Source organism: Montipora foliosa, chromosome 6 (assembly GCF_036669935.1).
Source record: "Montipora foliosa isolate CH-2021 chromosome 6, ASM3666993v2, whole genome shotgun sequence".
NCBI classification, from domain to species: Eukaryota; Metazoa; Cnidaria; class Anthozoa; order Scleractinia; family Acroporidae; genus Montipora; species Montipora foliosa.
The window spans coordinates 51228430-51242073 of NC_090874.1; the positions used below are offsets into that span (position 1 = coordinate 51228430).

A 13644-nucleotide genomic window follows, 5' to 3' on the forward strand; every position below is an offset into this window, starting at 1 on the left:
CTACGCAGCCGTTCTTTGTGTGGTCACGAAACGCTCCTCCCCACATTGTGGGAGGAGCGTTGCGTGACCACACAAAGAACGGCTGCGTAGGAGTCTAGTTTTATACTACAGACGCATTATCCGTCTGGACGAAATATCTCGAATGACATCTTGAACGACTAACAACGGAAGATTATTCGTCCAGACGGATAATGCGTCAAATATAATGTAGTTCGTCCCGTCTTTAAACTGGAGGAATAACACGAGAGACGCATAATTCGTCTGGACGGATTATTCGTCTCCAGTATAAAAACGGCCAGTACTGAGTTTCAAAAAATCAAACAGGCGGCAAGGTCCAGTGGCTCGGGAGTTGGATTGGAACTCAGAATGATGCTCTCTGATCATCAAATAATATTGGTTTGTCTCCACATGTAATTTCTTACCTACTTCAAATGGGTTTTTCAAGACTGCATTTTCACTTCTTTTCACGGCTCCAAAAATTTATGTCTTGAAAACCACCGAGTATAAAAACATATGTTTTTTTACTTAACGGGTGTTAGCATGGTTTATTGGCCAAGTCAGGAAGATTTTGCAGCCGTCATTTTAAGCGATGGTCTTGAGTCACAGAAAATTAAGGAAGTCCTTCTTTCTTCCGAGGCATTTCCACAGGATACAATCCCTGGCGAAGATATTGCGGAAAATCTCATACTTTTCCTCGAAATAAGAACATTTTCCCTAGCCACATACACATGACTTACCATATGCTTCAATGGCCACTTTAACATTTTCCGAGATCACAAAGGGAGAGCCATACTATTACAAATGCCAAGAATGATATTCATGAGACAACTAACATAATCGAATAACCTTTAAAAGCTCTTCTTTTTGTTTCATAACTTCATCTTGAATCCTCGCTGTCTCCAGTTTCTTCCACTGCTCATGGTCTTTGGTCAGGTTCTCTGTATGTTGCTTTTCTATGGACGACCGCTGTTCACTCTTTAATTTTGCATCGCTCTGTGAAGCAACACAGACAATGAAGCTTGCTTAACGAGAAAGAACCATGACATTGTGGACGGAGAGGGACATTTTGGCCCGTTGCCAAGCTCCTAGCTTGGAGTAATCTTGTTTCTCCGTTCGCAACTCAGTCCTAACAGAGCTTTCAGCTCAAAGAATACCAGTATTCAACAAATGTTCCACGAGCGCGCACTGGATGCAGGAATGGTAAATGCCAACGAGGCACGTGCAGCGTAGCGCCGAGTTGGCTATAACCAGTCTCATATCGAATAAACGCGAACGGAATAATTGTTTTATGAAAATTTCATCAAATTCTAAACGTGTCAGATGTTTTGTCCCGGAAAATTTCGCTTCTCGCACAATTTTTTCAGCTTGGCAAAACTTTCAGTTTCCATATTAGGTCATACCAGAAACCCATAAGGGTTGAAAGGTGTAACGCGCGTTCACAGCTTCCGAATATTCAGTGAGAACTGATTGGTTGAATGTGTCAGTGCTAAGTACCATAATTATTTGGAAACCCCTCGCTCTTGTGGTTCCAAATATGGTACTTTGCAAATTGAATATTCAGAAGCTTGCTTCCCAGAACACAAGCGGCCGTTACACGTTTCAACCCTTACGGGTTTCTGGTCATACGGTATATGAGCTGATAACCGAGATCGAGTGAACCAATCAGAAAGTTACAAACGTAATATCGGAGGTCGGAAATTTAATAAAAAGATATAATCACCCTTAGCTTTCGCTTCTCTGCCCCGGCATTTTACTAAAGATTAAGTCTGCTATTTCTTGGACACGGAAGACTGTTTTAGCACAAGTTAAGATTACTGCATGAAGCCTTCTCTTATGCTGTACTGGTGTATTAGTTGAGTAAGTAGTGTGTAACTGCAGTGGCTGTTGTTGTTGTTGTTGTTGTTGTAATGTAATAGACCAATTTCGATATATTAAAATTCAGTCCTAAACAAAAGGCACCATCTCGAGGCTCTGGGGAATAAACTTATACAAATCCTAATATTTATTCCCCAGAGCCTCGAGATGATGACTTTTGTTTAGGACCGAATCGAGAGTGGGCTATTGTAAGTAATGTAACGCAATGTAACGTAAGTCGTTGTTTGAATAAATAAATAAATAAATAAATAAACCCTCAACAATACTGAGAAAGAAAGAAGAAATGACGTCTTGAAGGTGAAGAATATTCTCAGAACTAAGAATAGCGTTCAACTTAGGCCCTATGTTGAACTGATTGCACATAAAGGAAAGGGATGAGCAAAGCGCCTCACGAGACAGTTAGCCGAGCCGTTAGTTACGCGTGCGGAAAGATGTGGATGCGGTTTTTGCCTGACATGGGCGTCAGGAAGATACCCAACAAGTTTGACATTTTTGGCCTCACGAGGAGCACTGCTAAGCTCTTGTCTCCACGTGTGCGCAGGGCTTTAGGCTTCCCGCAGTCGATATTACCTCCGCTAGCAAAATTTCTTTCTCTTTCTTAAACTCTTCCTTTAGTCTCTGTTCCAAACCGCGGCTCTCCTCACTCAGCTGTACGTAACATTCCTTGATTCTGATAAGCTCTTCACCATTTTCTTCCAATTCTTTTCTGCATTAGGACGAAGACAAAACGGATACAAATTCCTTTGTTTCTTTTCGTATCTTTTTTTCACAGTTTCGTTTAGCCCGTTGGGTGTATCAGATCACAGCCTTCTCGGCTTATTTCTAGCTCCCGTACATTTAAGAACCGAACGAGGAGAAGAAGACAGCAGTCATTATTACTGCCTATAAAAAGTTATAAGTCAAAAGAGTAAGTTCACTTGCCCTTCTTTTTGAAATCGAGTCTATGGGATGGTACTAACTTCGTATTTGAATTCTAGGACTTGGGTTCGGAAAAGAAATGAACAAGGAAAGCTGAGCAAGTGAGAGTTTAATGACTGCTCATAATGTATGAAGTACTTACCGCTCATAAGTCCTTACATGGACTGCCAGAGCAATCAAAGCATGTGTACGGTTATGGACTTTGCGCATGGGTAAATGGATAACTTGAAGAAAATTGCTTTGCAGTTTGCAATATTACTAAGCGAGGAAAACTTTTGAAAGGTCCTAATTCCTAGTTACCTAATATAGGTATTAATTACTCTTGATAAGGCGCATACCTCAATTCTCGAACTATCCGCTCGTGCTCCTGATTCAGTTGATTTCTTAACAAGTTCTTTGCATCCTCATGGAGTTGAAGACAAGCTTCTCTGCATCTTGGGGAAAAAATGTATACGCATTACTTACCACAAAGGATAAAATAAGAAAGACCTTGGGTTCAACTTTCTTGGTCTTTTTTCTTCATTTTCATCTTTTTGCTGTGCCAATCGATATGACGCATATGGCTGTGCAACAAAATTAGGTGGACATGAACTCGATTGCCAGCCTCCCAATGAGCATTTCGGATGAAACCAAACCCATAGAGGATATTACATGGTCGCGCGGAGATAGTACACGTTTCTCTCACTCGTTCCCTGTGCTCACTCATGAGAGATACTATCAGCACGAGAAGATACAATTCGAATTCATGTAATGTTCTGTTTATTGCGTCCGACCGAAGGAGAACGCGTCCTAAGTTTGTTCAGATTGTGTGACTGTGTAATCTTGCAATAAGGAATCAAGACTTTTCTCTGTAAGGGACACCAAATTAGCTGCCCTAAAGATTCTTTTCTTGTTTGCAGGTGCACCCTCGCGTGGATTCTCGCACTCGTACTCATCTCGATCTGATGACAGTCTCTTTTTGTCACATGGTTAGTTTTTTGGCTTGGAACCCTACGGAAACACATGACGACACCTTATCCTCACATGTGAACATATGTTCACGGCACGCGGTGAAGATATGAGTTTTTCGTAAGAGGGAAAATCCTAATATTTCATCAGTACCTATATAATAAAATGCATGTTCGACAAAGAAGGTGTGCATCAAGTTTATAATGGTTTTTCCAGTCCAGTTGCTTACTTCTCTATGCTTGTCCTTTTGTCTTCATCGTATTCTGCAACCATCTAAAATAAACACGAACAAGACACTAAACTGAAATAAGATCTTTGAGAAATTTTATCCGTTCAGTCATGCTCGAACTTTTTTTATCTTTAGCTAGAACAAACGCTCCTTGGGCTTCGTCACGAGTGGAAAGCGCGACGCGGAGGGCCTTAGCAAGTTTCAGGTGTGACTAACCGAGGTGATTCACAGTACTTGGGGTCACTATTCCAAGGAGGTTCTTGAGCATGCTCTTATGAACATTTTAAAATCTCCATTCTCCATAAATGCATTTTTGCATTCATCTTTCGATTTCAGGTGTGAACAGTAATTTATTAAAATCAGCATAACTTCGCTAATTTAATTGGAGAATTGGACTATAATAATTAAACATTGGCAGACTTTTCGATGCGAGGTTGACGATTCGTGCTCGTTTTATCCAAGTGTTGTAATTCAAAGAAATGCCTTTAATTAAATTAATCACCTGAGCCATCTGTTGCTTCAGTTCAGCACACGTTTGCTCCAATTCTTCTCTTTCTTTGAGAACGGCATCAAGATGACTGGTAGACTCCTTGGAAAGCAAACAAGAACACAAGCATGCAAAAATAAGTCCAATGTAAAGAAATTAATTCTGTCCAGAAGCAGTGCAAGCTTAACCTCTCTGATCATTGTAGCTTTGATTTGTTGCTAACGTTTAGCTGCGGAAAATATTGAGAGCCTTGGCAACGCCCACTGAAACACCGCAGAGAGCGTCACTGAAAATTAACTTTTGCGATGAGAATTTAAAGACAAAACCACAAACTGCTAACCCAGTACCTGTAAATTTCGCCTTGTTGCCTCCAAATCCTCGAGGGCTTGTCGGTGTTCTCTGTCTGAAGTTGAAAAATATATATATTTTTAATGTCGTTCACAGGAAGATGATATACCGCGGACACAAAGAGGAAGTGCATTCAAATCAAAATGACCAAATAAAAACAATTACCTGGGTCCTTCTTGTCATTTTGCATTTCTTGAAATTTTCTCTCAAGATCTTGAGACTTGACCTTTAAAATTTATTTTAAAAACGATTTTACTAAGTTAATAATGCAAGAACTGATTTATTCTACTTCTTAAATTTGGAACACACTCACCGTCCAACATGCCACCAAGTCAATGGAGAACATGTTTCTCTTAAAATGACAAACACTTACATCTTCTTTTGAATGATTCTACGGGTGACCAATTGGGACGAAGAGAGGATGAATGCTTCGGAAGGCTTTACCTCAAGTTCCTGAGCAATGCTTTCCATTCTTTGCGCTTTTGTCTCTTGTTCTTTGAGCTGATCTTTCACAGTTGTCAATTCTTTCTCCAGACTGAGAACTTGTTCTCTCTTTGCCTTGTTGCTTATCAAACACTGCTCAAGTTCTTTTCTTAATTCGCTGACTGTTTCGTCCAACGGTATCTTACTGACAAAAACCAAAAAATTGATAATTAATTTTACGTAATGGTACCTCTAACCGCACTGCAAACCTCTTACTAACCGAACTCGGGGGCAATACTGGGGAATATTGACCCTCGGTCGTTTTTGTACGCACACATAGACTAAGAAAAGCTCTCTCCTTGTCATTTCTATAGCAAGGTTTTACCGCACAGATGGATTACCTCTTACTAACCGAGCGCGAGGGCCATTCTGGTAAATATTTCCCAGTACGTACGGTCCCGAACAAGTGAGATTAGTAAATTGTTTATTGTGTGGTATCGTTTCTTTGAGCGATCCAACACTTCTCGCCTTGGTGAAGACCCGTAATCTTCGTCTTCCATCAGCAAACTTTAAATTCCGCTTGCTTTAATCATAATATGATAATTGTACTTTTGTGATGAAAAAAATTAAATTCCGCTTTTTTAAAACTTTTTGAGATTCGATCAACTTGGATTTCCCGGGAGAGAGAAAAAATACCGAAACGGACCGTTTCTGTGGCAATGGTCCACACTGTCAAATCCCGACCAAAAACCAGCCAATCAGACTGCTCCATTTAGCCTGAGAATTACTTGTCATATTGATAAAACGATTTATTTAACACTCAGTTGTTGAAGCTGCCAGGTACTTAAGACAGCTGTGTGCATCTTTTAGAAGTAAAAGATACAAGGTTGCTGCAACTGTGGTATGAATGGATAACTGTGGATACATGTGCATGTACTTACTGAGATTTCGGAGTACCCCAGTTTTCTTTGTTGAGGTTTCTCACAGTGAGGTGAGCAAAGGAGCTGTGGTCGTGGATGCCAGATCCCACCCCTACACCAAGACGGCTTGCACTCTCATACATCTTGACTTGTTCTTTGAGCTCGGTCAGCTCATGCTACAAATTGAATTGAAAAACGATGCTGTGAGCAAGTGCAAAATTATCTTGTATTGATATAGAAGGACCAAGAATCTGTAGGTGGCCAGTCCTGCAGTGCAGAGACCTTGATTGCAAATGATGCTGTGTCGCCTTCAAGCCCAGTCCCTTATGTCCACAATCCGATTTTTGTACTGTACATGTTCGTAAAGCTCTAATAATAATATCTGACCTGCTAATTGCCCTTTCTCGCAGTCAGAGACTAAATTACTAAGGGCACAGCTCAACGAGGTCGGACTGAAGGAGCTGTGCTGCCGGCTAGGCGCTCGGCCCCTGAACACGACCCATGTGTGACCTCGGAGCACAGCACCACAGCCAGATGAAATAAGCCGGGAGTAGATTTTGAGGGGGGAGGAAAACTGAAGTACCTGGAGAAAGACCCTCGGAGTCAGATTGAGATCGACTGAAACTCAGCCCACATATGACCCGAGCCAGAGTTGAACCGGGGTCACAGAGGTGGGAGGCACGTTTGATGACCACTAAACCACCCTGACTCCCCAAAGGGATCAAATTGGTAGCAGATAAAAATGATACAAAGTCACAGTGGATCAAACAGGGCAACTGTACCCATGAAGGCCATGCCACAGTAGCTCCTTGGTTCTTTTAGTTACTGGAGAAAAAGGGTGCACTGATTAAAATAATACAAATAGTTCTAACTAATCACACAATAGTTAAGTGTGTTTGACTATTGAGCACCAATTATTAGGAAAATGAAGAGCACACGAAATACATGTACGAGCTTCCAAATGTGCGCGCGCAACTGCGCGCATGCACTGTCTTCAATTGGACTAAGGTGAAGTGCTCCAAATACATTGAGAGATGTCCGAACATGGCAACCAAAATGTGAACCCGAACTCAAAATGACTGATTTCAACAAACAACATGATTAGTGTACATTCTCCTTCATCCAACACAAGTATTTTCACCATTCCCTATTTCTGTTTCTGAGATACAATAGACCTTTTCGGCTTGTACATTTTGTTTTCCCAATACAGATCATGTGATAATACTCAGGAGGCTTGGTCCTTTGTTTTGTTCATTAAAAAGAGTGCATGCAGGCATATTCATGCTTGCATGCCCTCATTTTAATGAACAGAACAAAAGACCAAACCTCCTGAGTATTATCACATGATCTGTATTGGGAAAACAAAATGTACAAGCCGAAAAGGTCTATACTTTCCACTTACCTTTAATGAAATGCAATGTCCTTCAGCCACATTTCTAGCAGTAGAGCTTTCTTGAAGTGCCATTCGTAACTGGTTGATTTCTGTCATAGTCCCTACAGTAAAGAGGGGATACATATAATATTATATTATTTTTTGTCAGTAGAGGCAACAGTGACAACATATTGCATTAGTTAAGAGAAGAATGGATGATAAAGACATCCAAAAGCTTTCAATAATTATGCATTGGGATCCAGTGGGAATGTGAAGCCTGCTCTCATTGCTAGCAAATCTTTGCCATCAAGTCATCAGCCCCAGTCATGGAGACAAGTATTCTTCAAACTGATACAATCAGCATAATGCTGAAGGAGGAAGGGCTGCTCCATGCTCTGGTTGCTACATGTACGAAACTACAATACAACAATGTCATAGATACAATACACCTTTCATCTAACCAGCACGACAAATCAAGGTGACAGCCCCTCCTTGTTGCATTTAGGTGCTGAAATTAAATGGCTGCAAAGCATTGGTACTTGTTTTGATACAGGAATACTCATACTGCTGTTTTGGTCTCACATGAACAGCCAACACTTTAGAAGCACAGCTGGGTGATGATAATTGGGATGAGTGAAGGAGGCGCAGGGAGATTATCCAAACACCACTTTGGACACTTAATCCTCTCCAAATTTACTGTAACAAGTAGTTTGATCATCAAAGATGGCTGCACAGCCAATTACAGTATTCATCCCTTCCTCACTAAAATACAACTTCTCTACCGGCTAATTAAGCACCTACAGTAGCTTGATCAAGTCATTCTTACATCATAATGTAAAGATCTACAACTACATAATTATGTAATAATACCTGACTTGAGTAGTTCTTGACATTGCTTTTGACTGGAATCAAGGCTCTTAGTCAGTGAGTTTATCATGTCTGCTTTCTCAACAAGTTCATCTCTAAGCTGATTAGCTTCCTCAAGCTGAAAAAAAAAAAAAACAATGTTATTGATGCATTTTATACCCCCAAAAACTTAATACAATACAATCAAATACATACTTAACTGACCTCTCCCCATGGGGGCTTTTCAGGGCCAATGAAACACAATAAACGAAACAACAGAACAGGATCAAATTCAATTAGTGGTTAGGAGGGGTCTTGAACCCAGGATCTCCAGATCTCAAGGCAAGTGCCCTAACGAAACTACTACTAGGCTGTACTGCCTCCTCAATGCTCTTCAAAGACTGTCACTCTCATTGCTAAAAGGCTGCCTATGTCTACTGTCCCCTTATCTCTCTCTAATTCCATTCCACAAATACACTGTGATGCCTCCCACCCCCTAACCAAATAGACATTTGAAATAAGGCTTTTCAGAAGTAAATTCTTTAAGACCACTTCACCCCTCAAAACAAGGAAAAAAAGAGCAAAAACACTGTCCAGGTACATGTAAATGTAACTGAGTCAGAAGTTGGTCGCAACGGAGACCACCGTATGTCTCTTTTTCAAAATGGGTGCGGTTGTAAACCTTTTAAAGTTAGTGGACAGGTGAGGAAATGAGACTAAAGCCAACTGGGTACCTAGTGCCACTCATCCTCTCGCTGCACAACTAAAGCAAAATTTCTGGCTGCAACATCTTGCAGCAGCAGTAGCAATAATAATAATAATAATGATGCTGATGTTTGAACAAAGGCAATTTGGGATGATTCCCCATTTTCCCTTCAGTTAACATTTCCAAACACTGGTCTGATTTACTCGATAATCCCTTGATAAGACTGCCTCATCAAGTTTCTGTTTCAAGGCCAGAACTTGCTCCTCGTGCTTCTTTCTCATGGCATTCACTACACTTTCATGTTGTTCCTTTGCCCTTGTCAAAGACTCAGAACGACTTAATTCCACCAGTTGCTGGTTTAAGCTGTCTATTGTGGTCTCTGCTACATGAAGTTTGCTGACCACCTAGAAAACAAAATAAACGTCATAACTGCCTTATTTCCACTCTTTTGATGCCATAAAGCCACATGTCTTAGGAATAACTTTTCTGTGGTCACCGAAGGGTTTTTTATATTAGAAAGACATGCATGAAGACACAGATCTATGTGATAATCAACTTGCTACATTATTATAAGAGAATGTGCATAATCATGTGCTATCATAATTATCACTACAATATCCAACCAAAGCATCACCCTGCTACAATACGGGTCAAAAGACTTTGGGAAGTGTACTTGACTGTCAAATTTTGGGCGAAAAGTAGAGAATTTACTGTACATGCTCCCATCGTTATAATTTCTTGATAATTGGTCTTAAGGCCAGCTAGGTTCATTGAATTGCATTAGAGAATTGTCTTAGATAGTAAAACAATATAATTATTGCACTGGTGCATAGGTGGTGTGAGGAAGGATTGTGAAAGTGGTGGGTTGCGTTACAGTAAGCAGTCAACAGGTCTTGACCACATTTCTCGGCTATTTAAAGGAAGATATGTAGGTATAGAAATTACTTTTAAAAAAGGACAGTACAAAAAAGATAAGTCTTTCTTTTCTATTCATACAAGCGCCTTTTGGTTTAAACAATCACCGGGTGTGTATTTTTAACATTTCTCACCCTAGAAACACCAGAAGATCAAATTAGATGTTAGCTTATTATTTTACAATGGACGAGAACTGTTGAAAAACGCTTTAAGTGTTTTTTTTTTTGTTCAGAAACGAACACCGCCATATAGTCTGGTAGCTACATCAAAAGCACAACCAGAAAATGTGTTTTTAGGAGTGAGAACTGTGACTGAGAACTGTTGCTGTTGTCAACAACGGCAGGGTCACGCACAGACAATTCAGTTTTTGTAGGACACTGATTATCATCAGCAAGATGAATGATGACGCACAGCAAATTTGGCAAAGCAAAATCTACAGAGACATGAATGTGGCTCTTTCCCTTGTCCTATTTTATTGTCTACGTGATTTGTCATTCAACTTGTGAGGAGTTAAGTTTTGCTTAGCAAAGTCAAAGGTATTCTGCAGCTCAAAAAGCGGCTGCAAACTGCCCAGAGTCTGGGAACAAGACATCTGAAATTATTCTTTGCTGGTTTTAAACTTCTATAAAACAGCCTTTTCTACAATAAAACAGTTTCAGGGCTCGAAATTAACGAAAAAATCCAGTCGCATTTTGCGATAAGATACGAAAATTTAGTCGCAATTTCGCAAATTTTAGTCGCAAAATCGCCGCGCTGCATTGTGTTGTCAGCGGTTTAGCAGAAAAATATGAGCCCGCAGTACTTGTGTGTAAAGAAACTGCTGAAAATGGCGAATGATCGAAGGAATGGAGCTGTGCACGTAACATCGCAACTAAATTACTATACAATTACGCTACCTTCAGAGAAAATTCACAGCGAGAAACAAAATAATTTTGTCATTTATTTATTTATTTGTTTATTTTAGCAAAAGCAGCAGCAAAGTGGCAACTGCTAACCCTTTTGTTTCGAAAGAACGAAGGTGACAACAAGTCGCAAATTTGCGACTTCTCCAGATATTTTAGTCGCAAAGGGAAAAATTTAGTCGCAAATGCGACCGTATTGGTCGCAATTTCGAGCCCTGAGTTTTGAATGCAATGTTATAATTATTGTTCACTATTTTGAGGACATGTATGATACAGTTTCCAGTTTTGTTCGATGAATCTCAGTTTCAGACAATCCGGTTTTAAAGACTTTAAGACACTGTACATGCTTCCAAATTAATATACGAGAAACGCCGCCTTTTTCGCGCCCCCTTCTCTCCAGACAATGTTGAAAGATGCCAGCGATCGATGAATGGATCTTGATTTTGGAGACTGGAAAAATCAACACTGTAATGGGGGGAGGGAGAAAAGCAGGAATTGTCCCAACAGTTTTGACCAGGCCCCAGTTGTTCAAACGATGGATAGCGCTATCCGCCGGATAAATCACTGTCCATTGGATAAGTCATAGCGCAACCAATTGCGCTATCCAATGGATAGTGATTTATCCCGTGGATAGCATTATCCACCTTTTGAACAACTGAGGCGAGGATTGTAGATGTCCCCAGACTGACAATGGTATGAGAAGCAATGAAAAATCCATTCACCTCTTCTTTACTCCCTTGCAATGCACTGACTTGTTGGTAAGATGCTGCAAGTTGACCTTTCAGTTTATTCAACTCTTCATTGCATGTCTGCACCATCTTTTGTGACTGCTCAAGACTTGTCAAGAGTCCATCACGTTCATCTAAAGTCAGCAAATAATTTAAACTAGATCTTAACACTGCTTGTAAAATAATTAAAATCAATTCATTAAATTGGAATTAGTAGTAGTTCAACATTCGGAATTGCTATACACGTAAGTACTTGCATATATTTTCCATGACATGAAATACAGGAAGATTATTTTCAACAAGAAAAGCAGGGATGCTCTAATAAATATTCAAGAAATTATGTCACTCGAGTTTGTTGGTTTTCTTTTCTGCCAATTGGTTTTTCTCCTGATTCAGCAGCATCTCCCTGGCTTAAAACCAACATTTCTTTAGTTTCAGGTAAAAAGATTAAATCAAAATTTTGATATGCTTGGGAAAACCACACACAAAATTACATGTAATTCGGTTCATGGAAGAATGTGTTACCCTATGAATGAAAGCAATGCTTATATATTATATTATTATCATGATCATTGGCTAATGCAACAACAGTGTTTTAGAAGGAAATTTGTATTTAATTAATACCTTTCATAAGTGCATTCTGATGATTTAAAACACGGATCTCTTTTGTCATCTCTTCCTCTTGGCTCTCAAGCTTTCTTGTTAGTTCTTCAATTTTCCTGCCACGTGCTTTATACAATATCTGAAGCTGTGTATTTTGTGGGCCATTCTCGATTCTTCCATTGCTATCCTCCTTCGTTTCACTGTCATAGTGCGCAGGACCTTTGCCAACAACATCTTGATGGGGTTGACGTTGCAAATTGTACTGAACTCGATAATTCTCAGGATTATCTCTCCTGTAACTACGGTTTTGCTCATTTATGCTCTCACCCCCTCTGAAATGAGGCATCTTACTGTTATGCTGTAGGTCTTCATCAAAGTACCCTCTATAATCTTCATCAAATTCATGACCATCGTATCCATGGTGATGTTCCTTAAAATTCCCTAGAGGCTGACGATAATGATCATACGCTTCTTGCTGATAAGGCAGCTGTCCATGTATTGCTTGATGAGGGTGATAACTTTCATGCACAGAATACCCCTTGTCAACATCATCAGAAGATAGTTGATACTTTGAATCGCCCGCATCATGGCCATAATTTTGCTTGTACCCGTCAACTTGATCATCAAACTGACTTTCTTGCTCTTTGTATTCCCTGCTGTAATCATAATAACCTCGGTGGTTGTAGTTTTGTTCAAAGTGATGACCTGAATCATAATCCTGTGCCTGATTTGTTACTCCTGTAGGTGAATTTTGGTTTTGCACAGTTCCATTCATAAACTGAAATGCACGCTGAGTGATTAAAGGAGGTCGCTCAAATGCACCTCCTTCAGAGGGTATAAATGTCTTAGTGTCTTGTCCCCTTATGATATTTTGATGTTCATTGAAATCTTCAGAGAATGGTGTATCTCGGCTGTATCCAGAGCTTCTGAGGTCATGTGAGGAGAATGATGCATCGTCATCCAATAGACCATCATCAAGTTCACTGTTTAACAGCTCTCTTATCTTGAAGAAAACAGCAAGGAGTGACAAGTCAAACTTGAGGGATACATGTACATGTCCAAACAAAAACATAGGGTTTTCAATAAAATATAGAAGCCACCATTGTGCATGTCTATTTTAACTTTGGTTGATACAGTGTATTGACCGAATGCAAAAATGGCCGCCAACAAATTATTCTTTTGTCTTTGTGTTAATTAGCCTAAATAGCCTCAGTCACACGCGTAAAACTGAAAGAATTTGGGCTGTAAAATGAGGCTAGTTAGGCTAATTTTATTAACACAAAGACAAAAGAATAATTTGTTGGCGGCCATTTTTGCATTCGTTCAATTTATTATTTATTTTAACCTAGTCGTTATTCTAAAAGCAAAAATATCAATAAAGAAACTTTGAATTAATTTCTATTCCATTTCATATCTAAATTAGG

The 13644-nt window shown here is 39.8% G+C and overlaps 1 protein-coding gene across 3 annotated transcripts in view; it reads right to left on the reverse strand.

Annotated features, from left to right (window-relative positions):
• Positions 1–13644, reverse strand: part of LOC138007665 (centrosomal protein of 152 kDa-like) — a 35079-nt gene that overhangs the window by 16262 nt on the left and 5173 nt on the right. For all 3 annotated transcript variants that reach the window (XM_068854702.1, XM_068854701.1, XM_068854703.1), the window contains exons 3-16: positions 12242–13223; positions 11612–11751; positions 9276–9476; positions 8391–8505; positions 7551–7642; positions 6170–6324; positions 5250–5433; positions 4971–5031; positions 4805–4860; positions 4473–4559; positions 3971–4014; positions 3132–3227; positions 2446–2581; positions 847–993 (exon numbers count right to left, since the gene is read on the reverse strand). In XM_068854702.1, coding sequence (XP_068710803.1) covers positions 847–993; positions 2446–2581; positions 3132–3227; positions 3971–4014; positions 4473–4559; positions 4805–4860; positions 4971–5031; positions 5250–5433; positions 6170–6324; positions 7551–7642; positions 8391–8505; positions 9276–9476; positions 11612–11751; positions 12242–13223 — 2496 coding nt within the window. The remainder of the gene's footprint in view (positions 1–846; positions 994–2445; positions 2582–3131; positions 3228–3970; positions 4015–4472; positions 4560–4804; positions 4861–4970; positions 5032–5249; positions 5434–6169; positions 6325–7550; positions 7643–8390; positions 8506–9275; positions 9477–11611; positions 11752–12241; positions 13224–13644) is intronic.